Source organism: Amia ocellicauda, chromosome 13, assembly GCF_036373705.1.
Source record: "Amia ocellicauda isolate fAmiCal2 chromosome 13, fAmiCal2.hap1, whole genome shotgun sequence".
NCBI lineage: Eukaryota > Metazoa > Chordata > Actinopteri > Amiiformes > Amiidae > Amia > Amia ocellicauda.
In genome coordinates this window covers 13,385,662-13,405,559 of record NC_089862.1, presented here as the reverse complement: position 1 = coordinate 13,405,559, position 19,898 = coordinate 13,385,662, and the positions used below count along the sequence as shown (strand labels likewise).

Sequence of the window (19,898 nt, the reverse complement as noted above, 5' to 3'; positions counted from 1 at the left end):
CACAACAACTTAAACAACTTTACATTTTCAGTTTACAGATGTCTGGAAACGTATGCAAAACAGTGAATAAGAAAGCCTAGTTGGCTAAACATTTAATTGGAAGCAAATGAATAGTGTTTAACAGACAATGTCCACCTCCAACGGTTATGAAGGACAGACTGTTGTGGTATCAAAGGAAACTGCCAACGGCCACGCATGTGATTGAGTTGGAAGAGAAATGTAAATACTATTGGCAGGGCTTCCAGTCAGAACACAGAAAGATTGTTGTTGTTATTTTAGTAAAAAGTGCGGTGTCCTCAAATGACAATGCAGTAGAAATCCTACAGAACTCAAGGAAGTGTCTGCACAGCACTGCAAAGACATTTACATTTGGTATTTCATGGGAAAGTTCAAGCACATTCAGACACATATGGCAATTTGTGTCTTCCCACGTTTGCTAGTTGAACAGGCAGTGCAAACTACTCAGCGGTTACAATAATAATAGTATTTTTGCATGTACAAAATATATATATAATCTTGTGTTACTTGGATTGTGTGAGAACTCCGATGACCTCTGCATACAAGTCTGCAATGATGTGCACATTGCCAGTGTTGGGCCCCGAGTACCTGTCAAAACAGAAAATTACTGGTAACTAATGAATTGCCTTACATGCTTAACATATCAACAATAATGGCATGATACGCTTTCTACAGGCTCAGTATTTCTCAGTATTATCTTGAAAACATCTTCCTATGTGCCAGTAAAGAGCTTTGGGCATATTGCTTCCTCCTGATTTACATCTTGATTTTCATAAACACTTACTATCAATGTTGCCTTCTTATACATGTTACTGATTAGGACAATATACACTAAAACATTTTGAATGCCTTGGTCCCTTAAGGCAAATCACATGTGGTGTAGGCAAGGGGGAACATGATACTCTTCTTATAAAGTGACTTTAAATAGTTGTTCTTGTGTGTTATAATCAATGCACACATTTAAAACAAAGCTACACTAATAACCATACAGCAGCATCCAACTTCAAAAGATTATAGAATCAACAAAATAAGTGAAATAAGAGCTCCTGTTGAATTAATAAGGTTATAACATTGCTAGCCAAGTGGAATTGGAGTTCAAAAGGAATGTGAGGGTCACTGAATCCAAGAGTCATGACTGACTTACCCCTCCTTGTGTTTAAAGTGCTTGAAAGCCAAGTTTAGAACTTCATGTACTAGAGCATCTGGCACTGGATGAAGAGGAATCTGCAGAACAAACATTTCAGCATGTCACCGCTGGTGCGCTCTGTCATTCTCATTAACAGCGCTTAGCTGTGCACTCCACATCTGACTACAGTGCAAAATGCTGGAGATTCAGTAGGTAGCAAACCATGAAAAGAATTTCTGACACCTATCAGGCAACAGTCTGAAAAGCAGCTCATCGCAGCCTTGGGAAGCTGCCTAGACTGCTTTTAAGCAGCACTGCACAGATGTTATGGTCCACCAATAAATAAATTAATAATTTGTTATTTTTTGAGATGATGCAGTGTCCTTTTCATGCTTTCCTTAATGTCCAGCCTTATGCACAGATGCATTTCGGAAACAGAAAACTGATGAATGCTTGCCTTGTAATAACTGTGTTCAATGTTCTCACGTTGCATATCTAAGCATTAATAGAACCACCGACACTGTAAGGACCTGTATAAACATATTTCAGAATCTCTGTTTCTTATTCCCCTGAATAATTTACTTAGCAACATAATTTTATAGAATTTATAGTTGTCATTTCAGCCGATTTTAACTAAGTCCCATTAGGATTAAAACAAATATGTATTGTTCTTGTTTTTTGGTCATTCTGAATTTGCTAATGATTTTTTTCCCTTTTATACCCAGATTTAAAAATTGTTAACCAGCTTGGTTCACTGCTATAAACCTCCTCCCAGCAAAAGAAAGATGAAAGCAACATATAGGTCTATACATCCTGTGAAAGTACACTTTCAGGACATTCGCTTCTTTTCACACTGCCATCCCACAGCCCAAAAAGCTGAGCTTCTACACAGCCAACAAAGCAAACCCTGACCAGCAGTTTTTTCACCACTGTGTCCTGCCCCTTAGGAGCTCATGGTCAAATAAAAATAAAATCGTAAAAGTAAAAATTCGTAGAAGGTAAAATGTTTTGGCTTTGTTCTCGTCTCTATCTTTATTAACTGTTCTAGCAGAATGGAAGGAATTCAAATTCCCTTCAGGGAAAGATAGATATCAGAAAGGGCCTTATGTACCCTGTCGTATGGATGTACAAAGACAACTACTAAAAGATTACTGGTTCTAAAGATTACATTTAACTCTGCCTGAGATCAATGTTACAAGTGGAAAACAGCAGGTTAGAGTATGTTCAGGGCATGTGCTCACCTGTTGCGGCTCAGGACACAGCTTTAGAGACGCGCTTTAGGAATGCACAAAGGGAGTGTTTATCACCACCCAGATACAAAACATCTGAAGCCATGCCAGAGATAATATTTTGGAGACTATTTTCTGTTTATTTATATTCTGAATTCCTCCTTCAGTCTTACTTGCAACAAGAAATCCAATAAAAGTTAAAGCAAGGCCTGTTAGTAACAGAGTTCACGTGCTCACGCATTACAGTTGTCATTACCTTGGAAAAAACCATGATTATGACCTAACGCCAATTTACATCTGCAGAACAAATGGCCACAGAGTGCACGGTCAAAATATTGTTAAGACACTTTTTCCTGACGGCTCTCCGACACACAACATAACACACAGGGAACAAGATTTGAGGAGGCACATTCTTTAGAGCGTTGCTTTTAGTTCTCGGAAAGCAGGTTTGAATAAAATTGTCCTCATTCTAATGAGGGAGCAAAACATATGCAAATGTCCATTCTAAGCCTCCAATCAGATATCATTTCAATTGGCCAAAGAGCCACAGGTCTCAGGTCACAGTTTCCATATGCCACCCTCTCCAAGCCGTTCAGATACCTGAAAACATGACACAGTTGCTAGGCACAATACAAAGCTTTTCCTGCACTGGGAATACTGTTGCATCTTTTCAGCAGAACAAAACCGCTTCATTAACTGTTGATGTGGAGAAGCAAAATCTGAACTTAACATTGTGACAAAGGGCTCAAAGGACAGTTCATCTTTTTAAAAACATACTACGATTAGTAAGGAAAAGATGGATAACCCATGCATCTTACCTGTTTTAAAACTTCTACTAAAACTAAACAAAAAATGAAATCTATAGCCAAGTCTCTCCGCTCCAGCAGATAATCCTTGTCACGATGCTGCTCATCTCTGCAAAGAGAAAAGAAAATGCATACAAGGTTGAGATTTAAAAGCCAATCTATGACAACCATATTCTAATGTACTGTTAAACAAAGCCTTTAAAACTATAAATCTGTAAATCTCTGAGGGAAATTGAATGTAAGGTCTAATAAAATCACCTGCTACAGTAAGTGTCAATGATGTGGATAAATTAACAAGCAATTAATGAATACTGAAACAAAAATCACATTTCCATGTAAACTATTTAAATAAGCCACTTTGCAATCATACATCAAGAAAAAAATCTGTATAAAATATAAAAAATATGGATAACAACATATGGATATACAGATCAAAAATAAATAAATGATTTCAACAGATGTTAGGGAGAACACATTTCCCCTTCATCTATGAATGTATTATGCAAGTTGTTCAAATGAGACTGTTTGTGTCACATATTGGTGAAGGGATCTGGGCCTACCCTTTGGACTTGGTACTGGAGCGAGGCCTGTACTCGTAAGACTCATCCTCGGTGCCGCTCTGACGCCTGTACCAGTCAAACAGGGTGCGCAGCAAGGAGGGTAGACAGTGCTCTGCTATTGAGCTCATAGAGCTTATTAACTGCAAAACAAAGACAAGACACAAACAGGATAAGGCACCAAACAGACAACGATCACATATTTGGAAACTGCTTTACAGCTTTACAGTAATTTATGCACGTCTAATAAGTGGGAATAATAACCCTTCCTTGATGTTGTAAATATACCCTTACAGGGAATCCCTCTACAGAAAAAAAAAAAATTACTACACAAGAATAGCTTGGAAATTGAGTTTAAGGTAAAATAATTTCTATTGCAAAAATACTATTGTAAAACGTTTTAGCCCACAAGACAGCAATACATTATTTTGTGTTCTTGTCATATTAGGTGTTGTAATTAACTTTTAAGAAGTACTGGAAAAACAGAACGGAAAGTAAAACATTTAATGTGTTTTTCATACTATAATAAAAGCAATAGTAAGACCTACCGACTATACTTTAGTACACAAAATATACTAATGCAGACAGCTGAAACTATGATGATTTTTCAAAATGAAAATACAGTTGAAGCGGTGGTAAGTACATTGATATTTACTGTGTTATTGCATCTATTAATGTGTAGTTTGTAGTTACATTAATATTATAACTATACTTCAAAAGAAATATGATAAGCTCTGGTACTTTAAACCTGCTTCAAATTCATTCTTCAGCATTTTCACGAGTTCAGTAAGTTGTTCTAATTACGAGCCCTTGTTTTCATCAAATTCGCATATAATTTTGGCCCAAACAGTGGTCCTCAAAGAACCCTGTATGCGGGGGCATATTTGGCTTTCAATCAGCGGCACGCAACTCAAGCCCTTTATTTGAATTGTAGCTTCTTTTTTTATTTCCTTCCCCCATGTTCAAGTACCATCAGTCAGCTTCCTAGAAATGCAAACAGATAAGCTACTGTGATGAAATCGTAAACCCATGAGAAAACTTCTGACTCTGCCACCCCTGGCTACAATACACCAACAACATGTAAGAGCTGCTGGGGGCACGGCAGCTTCACCTCATAGGCACAGACTTGCCCATTGGCACAGCTTTGATGTCCACTGTGAAAACACTGCCACTGGAAAATCTGTGGAGGGCTATGAATCTTTAACCAAAGCCCTGCATGTCATGAATACCATGTCTGGTTTTGTATAAGCCCATTCCTTTGTCTACAATTGGTAGGAGCTGAGGAAAGTGAGGCAACACATTACTTATTTTTCACCAATACAAACATCATTTGTGCAGCATTCATGTTTTGCATGGCTTTTATTGCTGCTTACATAAACAGTAGTGTAAACATTTTAAACCTGGCTGTCAAGCTTCTTGAGGTCGGCTTTGGGAAACCTGTGCAATGCATGAGGAAGGCAAATGCACAAACCCTCATATGTAATCCTGAAGAATACATTAATGAATAGCAAACTACCCTACTAGAGAATAAACTTCCACTTGACTTACATTAAACCTTGTACTATGCTCCTGAATGATAAAATATAATTTCTTAATAAAGCACTTATTAATTCAATGAGAGGGGAAAGATAATAGTTTATTATTACCGTTTTCCCATTTGAGTTAATTTCATAAGCTGAATGCAGAATGAGTTACTTCATAAATGTGAGTGATGTCATTTGTGAAATATCTGCACTGTGGAATATCCAGAATGCTACTTTTTATCACTGGTAATAAACATACATTTTAAGCAGGTATATAAAAAACAATCACTGTGGGTTGTGATTATATTATTCATATTCTTCTTTTAAGAAAAATAAATTAAATTCTTGTGATGAATCTGGATCCAGTAGTGCGAGATATTCTTGGCAACATCTTCAGATATTTTACCATGTTAATCTAATAGTATAATATTTTAAAGCTGGTACATCACAATGTAATAATGTTAAATTCAAAATAAATTTAAAAATAAACCTAATGTTTTGTAGTAGTCTTTAAAATGTTGTAATTCTTAATTGAAGGTAACTTACACCTTTTATTCTAATCAAACAAACTAATGCAGCAGAAACAAATCTATAAATATGTATTATACAACGACTACGAACTCAAAGAAACACTGTCTAAAACAACCAAACAAACAGCAAAACAAATATTTCATTTTGATGAAGTTCACTTTTGAGCCATGACAGATGTGGGAGTTATGTCAATAAATACCAAGAACAACATCTGACCAGGGCATGGGACTGAGAGCAGTCTAAAGAACAGCGTGGAATTAAGCAAATCTATGGCTCAGTCTATGGAGTCTTAACTTTTGTAATATGAAGATTATCCTAAATGGAGTTTTAACGCAAGTTTAATGCTGCAGTACCAGAACAGGGGCAGAGAGGGCTGCTGTTTCAATCATTTAATAAGGTTTGCTTTTTTTTAAAGCTAGACTGAAATGGCCAATTGTAACCCTTTGCAATACAATCAGAATCAATGCAGGCAGTTGTTGATAAACAATTGTTCAAGACAAACACAGTAGGTTAAAAGGTGCCAGATTCAGAGCTTCCTGATAAGAGCAGGAGTGCAGACTCTGAAGTAGGCAGTTATTGACTGAACATGAGTTGTGCACTATGGCAGAAGGCAGATCTGCTGATTCAACATGCGCGGTGATCCTTCAGGCAAGAAAGGCCTATTCTTCGGTCAATAATTTCCAGCAAAAATTAAAACTCTGCACAAGGGTTATGTAACATCTCGCAGCACCTTCATCTCCATGATTGCTGACCAAAATGCAGACAGATTCAAAGCAGCAGCACTAATTTGCTTTTGGAAATGACACAGCATTTCTGTCTCAATGTTGGCCCTTCTCTCTAGTCCCTTACGTTCTGTAGCAGTGCGAGCGCTGCACAGCCTATAAGCCCTCACACACACAGACAAAAAAACTAAAAATGTGCTGAGGCAGTGTATGCAACATGACTTTTCTGTACTGTCCAGGAGGTCAATGGATTTGGAGGTGATGGTATTTCAGTTTTGTTGAACATATGCTGCAATTGTAGGTCTATTTGTAATATCCTCCAAGAAAACAGACTTAAAAGTGTATAAACTATGCTAATTCTTGGCAAAATATATGCAGTAAATGGGAGTTAAATGCCTCGGGAATATAAAGGAGATGGGAGTACTGACCAAAGGTTGTGGATTCCCATACACAAAAGGTCTAAAACACATATGAATCGAAGTTTACTCAGCTGTCACAGATGCATCCACAGATGCTGAAGATCAGTACATTTGGTGTCATTTTCATTCACAAGGGTTAGCAATTTCAAAAACATTGTTACTTTACTCTAGCAGAAAGTTAATCTGCACAATGTTTGTTTCACAAAGCATGGTTAACCCAAAGAGCACTGTTCATATTTGGAAACTGTCTGTAAATATGTTTACAGAATCTAAGCAAGTATATTAAGATTTATTCCAAAAAATAACTCGGAAGTTATCAGTGCTACTTGTATTTAAATGGAACAACCTTTGATTTAAGCAATCAAAACTGTTATCACTAACCTCCCGAAAGCTGTTTACAAATTCACACCACATGGGAGAAAAACTGTATTTAATCACAAATGGCAACAGTTGATAAAATGCTCTGAATGAGAGTAAATAACCCTTCTGTGATACACACATGAAACTGAAACAAACAAAACCCCACATAACTCAAGGTAAGCAAAGCTGACAGCCCTATGTGCCAGAGCAGTGAAGAAATCAATCTAAAGATAGGGTTGTGACATGAATGAAGTCGGAGACCACTGGCTGTGTGCAGCTCCCAAGCATTGTGGAGCAGCTCCTCTCATTAGCCTGTCCTCAGCTTGTCTGATTCATGTCAGAAACAGCCAGCCCCCTTAATACCTTGCTCTTTCCTCCCCAGAAATAATCATTATATGGAAAGGTTACTGGAAATGTCATAACACTCAGAAACTCACAGGATTCAGCATAATATGAGCAGATACGTCACATCAGTAAAGTCAATCTGATTATAGTTTAATGACAAGTTCTTGTAAGCCTCTTCTGAGCTGCTATGTCAAATATAGAAAATAAACCAGAAGTAGAAAGCACTGGTAGCCTGAACTAGTATTCGCATAAAACAAAACAAAAAAACTCACTTGAAAGCACCAGTGGCTGATGGGTCTCTGCGGCAGAATATTTTACAGACTGCACTGAAATAGTCAATAGTCAATACATCTCCTCTCCCCTGGAATAAGATGTCTGGCAAATTAATACATAGTAAGTGAAAGTTTTACATTTTATGAACAGAAGGCTTAATTTTATCACTAGTGAATCAACCACATTAAGACATTAACCTCTGAAAACCCTTTGACCTTTCTAGAGGTGAAACTAGTCACTGATACATACAATACTCTGTTGGTTCACTTATATACCTTTTCAGCCTTAGAAATGCTGGGGATTCACTGAAGTTACTGCAATGAGAAATTAACTGAAACGGGAGAAACGGCAATTGCCCGGTGAAGTTTGCATCATCGCTGTGCATTCAGGAAAGATACATATACTGTATTTAATGAGGGGCAAGCAAGAACAAGGAAAACAAACTGAAAACTTTACAAAAAGCTGCAAATCACCTAAATGTGATTTTTTTCTAAATAAAAAAAGGAAAATATGCATTGATGTATGCTGGAAATCCATCAAGTGTCTAGATATCAGCGTAGACTGCAGTGCTGCACCCGAAACAGAACAGCAGCCCCCAGCCATATCAAATCCCTGCACTGCCTGTTCTCAGCACAAAACTTGGTCAGGATGCCAGGTATCACAAGGGAAATCTTAATGAGTCTGACGCAAACCAGCACAGTAGAAACAAGCAACGCAATGGATCCTATGAAAAGGCTAATGAATATTATGTGTGAATAAATACAGTCAGTGATCACATTAAAATCCCTTTTCCAAGCTCCGTGTCTGAAAAAAGACTAAACGTCTGACAATGGTTTTCAGTTGATCAAGGGCAAGGAAACCACAATGTCAGATGACCTGAAGAAGAGATGCACTGATGTATGTGATGTACGTCACATTGCCTTTGCATTTGATCCATTATTCACAACTCTGCCTTTCCTAGCAGATGAAAAAAATCATGTCCTGTGGAAAAATGACCACTGATGCATCAAGACTGTGGGGGAAAACAGATACCAAACTTAACAGACTCTGAAAAGTTGATAAATAAATCTCTTAAAAACCCACACAAAAACCTAATTTCAGTTAATTTATTTTAGAATGCAGGTCTTAATTTAGATTCATTACTTTGTGTTTCTCCTTTATGTAACAAATTTTTACTGACTTTTTATTGCAATGCAAGCCTATTTTATTAAAGATCAGCAAGTCTTAAATCATAAATACAAGTGATTATGAAGTTCAACTTTGCAATCAACAAATAAGATTATGAGGGGTATATAATTTGTATGACATGAATTATAATTAAAAGATAAAATCCCTAAGATGAAGGGGTTAAAGAGGTTGTACGAAGTCACTGAAAGATGAGCACTGCTGTCAATTATAAAATGTGTAGAAATGAAAGGTAAAGTAACTGATCTGTGGTTATTAAGGGTGGTAAATATTTTGTATATGTATTGATTATACTTTCCATGTGCAGTTATTTTATCAAGTTAAACTGTGATCACTGAAATACATTTTAGTTTTAGATTTGAAAACAAAACCATGTAGGTTAAGAGGAAACCAATGACTACAGTAGCGTCTTATTTTTTCATTCTATAACCTACAGAAGAGACCAACCATTCAAATATTTTTAGTTATTCACGGAGAAGATTTCTAACTTTCAGTATAGCTGAAAAGATCAAATCAAATTACCATCAATTTAAAAACCCTATGAAGAGTTCTGTTAAGAACTTCATATATAAAATAAATAAAAAGATATACATTTTTTTTTAGATGTTTTTAAATGTTGTGACTATTCTAATTTCTTCCTCAAATCTAATTACAGTAAAAGTATTAAGTTATTTCAGTACACCAAGCACCAAAAAGGCAAGATATATAATAATCATATTCAAACGCATTTAATGTGTGTACAAGAACCAGAAAGACAAAGCACTTTGCTCTATAAAGGGAATTACATTAAATATTACTGGGTCCCATTTGGCGGTAATCCCCCAAACACGTTCAAACATGCTACCAAATGGGCCTGGTTTCTTTGATAGATTAGCCCAATGCACTCGTCTGTTCATGTTTAAAACACATCTCAATGCATAAGGAAGGGACGGAAAATCACTGCTTGAAAGAGGTTCCCCCCCCCCATGTGATGTCATTTCAGTGTGCATTTTAATACTCCTGAGAGGAGAGGCTGCAGCGGGAGAAATTGGAAATACCAAGACGATACAGTGAAAAAAAAAAAAGAAAAGAGCTTAGTGGAAGAGAATAAGACCTCATAAAGAGTTAAAATTACTAGTTCAATTTAAATTTTTTGTATTATTTTTTTAACATCATGGTTATTTTAATAGCTAATACCTTTATGTAAAAGTACGCTGCATCTGTAGTCTTTGCATTTTGACTGGGAAAACGCACGCAGTATCAGTATTCTCCTCCTCTCCTCTGCCTCAGCATAGAATGATCCCCAGAGTACAAGGGCAAACTGTGATGTAACAAGGGCTTACAAGGATAGATTTCTGCATGCTTCCGTCAGCTATACATTTAGCACATCACCATCTTTTGTTAATGATCCCTGGATGTTGCAGGCGCATTACAATTGCACAAGGCACTGAAGAATAAAATGAACAAAAGAAAAGCAACACTGTGGCTACATATGATTTCTGCTCTTCAAATCACCTTCCTCTGTAATTAATGGTGGGTGCAAAAAACAACAAAAGCATCAATAGCCTCACAGGCAGGCATCGTACCTTATAAGGGCATCTGCCAAGAAATAAAAATATTATTAATAATAAAAAGAAGGTGGTAAAAATAGTCTAATTCTACCTCTGTACGGTTGTATTTTTGTGTCTTTTAGAACACAAAACAGTACTGATCTAGAATGATAAGAATTAGAAGTGTTTGTCCTAGTCCTCCAGATGTCCAGTCCAGAGGTGTTTGGAGTAAATAAGATTCATCATGACTAAAATCCTGAAAAGCATCACATTCTCTGCCGTCAACACCTACGTTTATTTACAAAATAAAGCTCTTTGGCTTCCTTTCATATCCGAGAGATGTGTGATTGATATTGCAAATGTGCAGAACAGGAACTGATCTGATTGTAGAAATACTATAGACGGTTTCTGCCAAATGAATTAAGTATCATAAGCGGGCCCTGAACTGTAATGCAAACTAGAAGGCTGAAGTTTTCAGTTATTTGGCAATAATATCCAAAGGCAGCAATCTGAGCCATGCATGTCAGACCTTACCTGATCAAACTGTGAGTCTTCACCTCTTTGAAGAGATCTGGACAACAGCTTCTCCTAAGGACAAGGAAAAAACAAAACAATAGATTATTCCTCAATTCATTTTACACATAAAAAACACATCTCACATAAAAAATGGCTTCTTGTATAAAAACAATCTAATGTGAGAAAACTCTGCACAGCTAAATTAATAACCATACCTATAATATTGCAGCAAGCTGGCAGTCAGCTATTGCCCACAATATATTAAAACATAATAGTGATCACAAAAAAACAATTTTGACAAGCACAAGAGCTCTCGTACAATCCATATCCAGGTTGTCCCATTACATTTGGTAATACAGCATATAAAGTAAATAATTTAATACATGTTCCTTAAAAATATAGGCCTACATTACCACGGTTATAAAACTAGGCTATTAGATGGCACAGTATGATGGTTAAATAATTTTAGATGTCAAAAGGGAAGAACGGAAATGTTTAATTGGTTGCAAACTTTGAAACTGCAATTCATTCTATTATGTCTAGCAGACTATGAAACACATTTAAAGAATGTTGACCTTGGCCAGGTCCTGAGGCCTATGGTAGCAACTTGGTCACCTTTATATCATTCTCATGTTTTAGATACTGCATAATATACCAAGAACATTGTTTTTCTGCCAATGCAGATAAATTAGAATATACACCTACAGTAAAGTGTTATTTATATACATTTCTAGTAAATCAGGTGATCCTGATAAAGAAGGAATTTGATTTGAAAACCTTCCTGCACTGCAAAGCAAAATAAAAATCAGTGGACTAACTTTAAATAGTGGAAATGCATAGCTCATGCATTGAATCATGCAGAAAATGGTGGGGCTTATGACTGTAAATGCCAGAGACTGCTGGTGTTCTTATGATAATAAAGCACCATTTCCAGTCAGAAACCACTCCCATACAAACAGGCTTTTCTGAACGGGAGAACACATATGTTTCAACAGGAATATTGATCAAAGTAAACAAAGTAAATCAGCACCAAATGCATTGAATAATGTGTTATTTGAGCCTAAACATTTATTATTCAAACTAGGATCCCCACACTTTGAAATTGCATTGTCCTCATTCTAAAGTGTTATTTGGGAGAAAACTATCAGGTTTAATCATTTCTAAAGGTGAAAATCGAAAGCAGTACACCTGCCTTGGGATTTTCAGCAAGACAGCCATGCACATACACCCAGCACCATCACTGTGGCTTCAACAAAGCAGCAAAGACAGGCGGCGATTGCACTAATCAAGCAGCAGCACAGAATGTTCTCATTTCAGAACATAAACCTAGATCAAAACATTCTGCAACATCTGAACCCAAGTCAACATTAAATCAAGCAGGCAGAAGCTATTATAAAGACGTATAACAACATAATCTCTCAGAACTGTCTTCAATTTGCCCCTTTCAGAAGTTGGCATGATGGCCCGTAACACTCAATTTATCTACAATGTAATTTATCAGTGTGTACAGCTTTTGCCAGTTACGTGAAGGCTACAAAAAAATAAGAAAAAAAGCTGCATCAAATTTGCCCGCAAAGCAAGACAAAATAAATAAATGAGGCTAGTGGCCAGTTAAGAATAACTCAAATAAAATTTAACAAATGCTTACATTCACATGTCAGTAACTCTTACCTAACTATCCCTTTGATAATGCTCAAATTAAAGTTAATTATTAAAAGTACACTAAATGAACAAGCTCTTAACCATTACCCTTCTATGTGTAACATATAACAGCATTTCAGATAAAGCTAATATTAGTCTTTCGATACCAAGGGACACTCTTAACCTCTGCTCCATGATTTTAAAGTCGTCTTTCTAGGTTATTTCGTTTGTGGTCTATATGAGAGAACGATGGTGCGTTTCTAAATACCTAGCACAGCAGCACAAGTGATACACAAAGGGTCTGCTAAAAGCTATACAGGGACCGGAAACTGCATGGACCACGCCAGCCACAGCAAATCTTAATCAATGGCATAATTTCAATCCCTCCAAGTCATTAGCCATTCACCCCTGGTGGATTTTGTTCTCAACTATCTCCCGAGGACAAAGACGAGGAAGAGGCATTTCCTTTCATCCTCTAAGATTATTCATTAGCATTCCCTGATTAGTGCCAAATGCATCCTGCAAAGACAGCTGTCTTTTGTATTGTGGTCGTCTCTGCTGGACTAATGGTGTACTATGTGCCGTACCCCACCTGATAATCTCTCATCACTCCATTTCTACACGCCTCATAGCCACCTTCCGTCATTCACTTCAACTCCCCCCCCCGATATAATCACCCTCACTCCAGCCCCTTCTCAAAACTAAAGACTGTATGATGAACGTACACAACTGATCAACTTGTAAAAACTCCCAAGTATGCAGAATAAAGGAACAAATGAAGGAATAGTTAAGTTTTTTTTGTTGTTGTTTGCTTATTTTCATAATATTTGTTGATAATAGATGTTGGTTTGTTTCTGCAAACAGTGAGTTGCAGATTTGCAGCAGGACCTCAGACAGCTTCACTACAGCCTCCTAAGATGTCAAGCTGAGATCAAGGCTGTAAATCAATCTCCACAGATCACAGGAGGCATGCCAACTGGCTTTCCTTTATGTGGTGTAAAAGCTGGGGGAAGCAAATGCACAAACCCTGCCGCCAAGCACACAGCTGCCTGGAGAGCAGCAGCCAGAGAGGAGCCTTCAGCTGCCCCTCCACAGCTGCTGGGGAATCGGGACCCTTTCTCCACGTCTGCCTCTCAACCTGGACCTCGGCACCCTGTGCAACCCTTAAGCAAACTGCACACTAATGTATGACAAAGGGTCTGAAAATAACTCTTATTCCTGGAGAATTACTCAATATCAATTGCTATAATTCTGCAGGTCTCGCAAACCCATCGATATTGATGGGAGGCAACAAAACAGGATTTGGAGGAATGTTCTGTAGGAAAAGTATCAAAAGAAGGTCTGTAATTAAATGTAAAGACAAGTTCGTGCATATTATGCATATTAATACCAAAGTAAACACTTCAAGTATACTTCATTGCCAAAAAAAAGGGGGATCCATACTTCACATGACTGTAATTACATTACCTCAATCCTTTCAACATGTTATAGCAAGCTAGGTCTTGTTTGATTAGTCTCTGAACAGATATGAAGGTCGAAGACAGCACTCTGAAATAATAATATACTGTATATTCTTCAAATTTAACAACATGCAAAGCTGCATTATTTTATGTAATGAAATTACATAATCGCGGATTTCACAGCTGGCTGTCGCTCTGCAATGTGCGCAGAGCACAAAGCCTGCCTGTGGCTACTTCTGTCCCTGTGGCTCCTGTTGAGAACCACTTTGAAAATCAAAGAAGTTGTAGCTCAATCCATGATACTTACTTTTTTTTTTATATATATATATATATATATATATATATATATATATATACTAGCAATGTATAGTGAAATAATATTCCACCTAAAAAATGTTCCTCAACTTCAATGCACCAAACACCCACTTCACTGTTATTTCTATATGACAAGAAAGTCATGTGAATCAAATTATAATTTTTTGAAAATCGACCATGCAGGACTGGATGGATTTTTAAAATGATCATCTCAAGTGGCATCCTGTTAGTGGAAGGATGTCCCAAAACGTGTTAATGCAGAATGGAGAGGGGGGGCTAAAAACCTGAAGTAGCAAGAATACAATATTTTTGTGTTGCAAAAAAAGGAAGCAACTGAATAACCAAAATAAACTAAGTAGCCTGTTTTGCAAATGACAAAATGGCCTCAGTTCCTCAACAATTATGTTTTTGGACATGGCTGGATATCAAGAAAAGCCTTCTGCAATGTCCTGCCACAGACAGGGCGTTCTGTAAAAACAGGAAATGCTTGGAATCAAGGGGCCTGCAGTTCACTCCTTTGGAACTATTTATGCATCACAAACCACCGTGTGTTACATCTGCTCAGAAATGCACATTTTTAGTCTACAGCTTATCTGCAATAACTCATAATGCGTCACCTTACTATATTGCAGACAATTTTCAATGATACAGGCACTGTGTGTGGCAATTCCTAAGCGATTCACTTAATAATCCGAAACCTGCATTTCAAATAATTCTGCATTGAAGGACGATGTCTATGTGCAAGACAGTATATTGATATCCTGGTGCCAATTCATCACTACTTAAAAATGGAAAAGGCTTTGAACAATTGAAAAAAGCAAGCACGAACTGCATGTATTCTAGATATTAATTAATTCCTGAATCATTGTGATACTTTCCTTGCAGAAGGAAAGGTTTGCGAACAGAGATCCAGGTGATTTTTGTTTGAATTTGAAATAAGCTTTTGTAAATGTCAGTGCTAAATGCCGGCTCTTGGTGCAGTTAAGGGCAATGGAAATAAATGCACCACCTTTATCTTGGCCATTTCTATTTTTGTTTTTCCATAAAAAGGTCAGTGAAATCTGCTTTAAAAGCAGCAGCCGGGCAGCATAAACTAATTACAATCTTCAATGAGGTAGAGGACTTCCAGCAATACAGTCCTCAGATGACCTCTACCAGCATCTCCGGGCTTCCTGTGTGCTGCCGGTCAGGGACACACAGAGGCCACAGGGAAAGCAGGAACACTGGTAAACAGGAGCCAGCGTGAGAGGATACTTATTGACTGAAATATAATCTCATTGCCGGAACACCCTCTTCTTTATAGACACATTTAATATAGCGTCTCCCTGCTCAGGTTACTCTTCTATAAATACTGACAGTGCACTAAATTGATCTTCTCATTTACATTTGCATTGCCCTGTCTAGAAGGTGCTAGCCTGTTGTCCTGGCTGTCCTTTTCTGATTATTCTGTCCTATCAGCCAAATGTTGCCCACACAGTAGTGGAAAAAAACCAACACACAACATGAATGAACTTGAAACTTCACAGTTATCTGTTGGGTAGTCTGAACTGATGTGTATTACCTAGACATTTGAGTGGTGGAAAATCCACGTGCCAGGACAGCTGACTCACAGCTGGCCATTTTAGATTTGGCAGTTTTCCTTCTTCAGAATCAACTAACTGCTGATTTTTCTCTTTAAGGATATAAGAACGTTTAAAAATGAGAGGAGGCCGTTCGACCCATCGTGCTTGTTTGGTTTCCATGAATAACTAAGTGATCCAAGGATCTTAATCAGAACAGGGCTTTCATGGCTGCAAGTCTTTTTGCTGCAAAGTGTCCTTGAAACTAAGATGTCTGCCATCAACCAATGTTTTTTAATCTGCATTGTCATATTTGTGCACGTTGTGTATTATACATTAATATGTACAAATGTATAGTTGTATTAATTATAAATGTATGAGTGCCTTACTTAAGATGTCTCCATGCTTCATAAAGGAAATAAATAACATTTGGAAGTGGGCAGATATAAATGGTTTGTGTTCATCCAACTCAATATGATGCGGAAGAGAAAATACAATTTGCAGCAGCCCATTGCCAATGACCCCTTGTAAACCACCTCTGGGAGTTAATGTGTGAAACAGTGAGTTTGACAAGGTGCTGACTGAGACTTCAGGTGAAAACTCCAGGCAGCATATTACTGTGGAAAATGAGCTAGGCAGTTTTTACATAAATATTGTACTGAAGCGAGGATAAAATCACGACAAAACTGAAATAAAAGTGTTGCTATCAGCATGATTACATAAGCCTGCAAATAAGGAATGCACATTGGCCAGGGAATGACTGCAAGGACAAATCAAGCAGGTCTTTAGGTGACACATATGGAATAAGACCAGTAAGTCTACCATGCCTTTCACAATAGTCATTACTTTATGTATGACTAATATCTCTGGATTATAGGGATTATATTTGTTTAGCATACGTCTTAAAATAATGTATTATTGCATGCCCTTCAATTTGCCAGGAGAGTTTCCTTCTCTGCTTAGCATAAACTGTTCCATGGAAGCTCTGGCTTGGAATTCAGTTCCTAGCCTATATTTTTGTAAACAAATGTCTCTTTCGCCAGCCATTTCATGTAATTAAATTACAATGATGAAGGTAGACAATAAGAACACATGGTTTCAGGTTCAAATGCAGTTGCCTGCTACTAATTACTTTTGTTGAAGATCAAAACTTTTAAACCCTTAAAAATAGCTAATCGATACATTAAAGATGATGAAATATGCAACTGGCACAAAGAGAATAATATCCACTCGCCTACTGTGCACTCTGAATCAATTTCCCTCCTCATGTGGAGACAGTAATTGCGTGTATATGTAAACCGATGCAGTTTAAATGACAACTATACAATAAAGTTTCCTGCAATGCAGTCCTTGGTTGTGAAAATGCACCCTGCATATTCTTAATGTAATTTGCTTTTATTTTCCATATCTACCTCTACCCTCTATCTAGATCATTCATACATTAGTGATTCTATAGAATTAATTAAAAAAAAAAGAGGGGAGATTAACTAACAGAAACATCACAATGAGATTGCAGTACCGGTAGATATCAAGGTAAATAACTGCTAAAAGAGAGGTCATTGTTGAACTACTAGAGTAAGTACTGTTTACATGAAAATTTCCATTAATTTTATGATAGTATAATTTATATAAATATTTCTGAGTTGCAGTGACTATTATAGCAAGAAACACAGGGGGTTTGACTTTCCTATTGCACATATGAACAGGTGTATACATTACTTGTACACAATATTAAAACTTTCATTACAGCACAGGCACTGGCACTGTAGCACCTGGCGGCCTGCTACAGAAAACCAATTCTAGATTTCATACAGCTTTAGTGTATTTGTATTTCAAATCAATACCAAATATCTGAATGTGAGAAGAACATGAAATATTCAATTACCCGAGACAAATGAAAGGTTAGTGTTCATCTTTAAAGGTCTTTGGTATGTAATCAAAAGTCCTTCAAGGTACCCCTAACAGCATGAGAGGCAGGAGAAGAAAAGACTCGCCCTGCAATGCTGACCTATACGAAGTGAAGACTACTGCAGGACACCTGACAAGCACAGGGCAAGTATAGCTTCTCCAATTCAGTGTGAATGTCACTTCAAACAATGAAGCCTTATACCTCTTTCCGTGTTTCTTTGATCTGAATGCCAGCGACTCGGTGAAAACTGTTTGCCAAGCTTTCCAGGAAAACATGAAATTATTTCTGGGAAAGAAATGGCACATACACACTCTCCCACAAAGTCGAGCCTTCATTACCTTCACAGAATGTGCACCTCACTGTTCTCGCTCCCTAGCCTATCTTAAGTTTATTTCTCCTGGCTCTAATTCTGGCACTCTGACTTCTGACAACAGGAATTGAAAGCCACTATCAAACAGACACTACTCTTCTCATCTGCATACTCTGAAGAGCGCACTTTTTCAGTCCCGAAACTCTGTAGCTGATGAACGTACAGCTCTGATAGGGATTGCTCGAGACAGCTCAGCCCATTAGCTTATGCATTAAAGCCTATATATACTTTGATTTAATTTCTTTTTGGATTCCATTTTACTAGCTCCTCTCACTTGTTTTTCTCCATTTAACACATTTAATCTAAAAGCACTTCTATAAAATCTCCTGAGACATCATTCAGTGTCCCAGATTACAAGCAGTGCAACCGATTACGTAGGTATTTGACCCCTACATTTCTGAAAATAATTTGATTGTGCATTTTCTAATTTCAATGTTTTGGGATGTCTTGGATATAAACGGATAGTTCCGATGCTGGTGATATTTACAGATGAACGTACCTGCCTGTACAACAAGGACAAAATCAAAATCTGCAGACTATTTAAAAGGAGAAATGACAATTGAGCAGTGTGCTGCGAGCCACACAGTAAATGGGCGCAGACAGGATACAGTTTCAGAAAACGTGACTCACCAGCGGCTCTGCCATCACAACCTCGATCTTCTTTTCTGCCTGGACAGCAAACTCGGCGAAGAGGCTCTTGATGACATACTCTCCGGGCTTCAGCTCCGGGTCTATGGTGATGTTGGACATGATGACACTCCTCTTCTCCCACAGGGAGTTGTAACCAGGAGAAACGCGGCGTCTACTCACACTGCTCACTGGGGCCGAGGCTGCAACACAAGAGCAGAGAACTGGTAAACGCAGTGCACATCATTTACATATTAGATTTTGTAAGGGGAAGAGAAAACATTTAGGAATACATATCTAGGCAACATTTTTTTAAATGGCACCATAACATACAAAGCAACCCTCTCCGCCAAAAATGACATGAGTACGGCCTTAATAAATAAATTGAGAAATCGGGCATCAAGTTCTAGCTTGGTGTTGTGTGGAAATTAAGTAACTAGCAATGACCATGAGGAACCCCCAGGGACTGGTGAAGCCAGGAAGGCAATTGGTTGAAAGCCAGACCATTCAATACTTCACATCCACTCAAACAGACTGAAGGTCAGAGGCTCGAACAAACCTTTACTATACTGAAGTATGAGCTAAGGACTGCAACTGGTTTTATATAACACATAGGTACAGAAAGTGCTGAAAGGAATAACCCAGCTAATAATACGCAAGGGTTTGAAAAATGGTGCATTCTTGTTCACTCAGGCAATTCCAGAGATATAAGTTATACAGATACTACATACATGGATTTCTGGGGTTGATTACAAATACTGGTGCAAACTTTATTAGTTGTGAATTCTGTTTATTTTACGGTCACCAACTGTTTTTGGAGTTGCATTTCTTTCCCCCTTTTATATGTTTACAATTAGGAAGAACCAATTGCCAAATCA

The 19,898-nt window shown here is 37.5% G+C and overlaps 1 protein-coding gene across 12 annotated transcripts in view; it reads right to left on the bottom strand.

Annotated features, from left to right (window-relative positions):
• Window positions 1–19,898, bottom strand: part of fryl (furry homolog, like) — a 129,977-nt gene that overhangs the window by 51,864 nt on the left and 58,215 nt on the right. For all 12 annotated transcript variants that reach the window (XR_010821747.1, XM_066719950.1, XM_066719945.1 and 9 more), the window contains 6 exons: window positions 19,024–19,223; window positions 11,158–11,211; window positions 3,740–3,879; window positions 3,192–3,288; window positions 1,163–1,242; window positions 526–606 (listed from right to left, as the gene is read on the bottom strand). Coding sequence is in view for 11 of the 12 variants with exons in the window: in XM_066719945.1 (XP_066576042.1) it covers window positions 526–606; window positions 1,163–1,242; window positions 3,192–3,288; window positions 3,740–3,879; window positions 11,158–11,211; window positions 19,024–19,223 (652 nt within the window). In the remaining variant the exon portion in view is untranslated. The remainder of the gene's footprint in view (window positions 1–525; window positions 607–1,162; window positions 1,243–3,191; window positions 3,289–3,739; window positions 3,880–11,157; window positions 11,212–19,023; window positions 19,224–19,898) is intronic.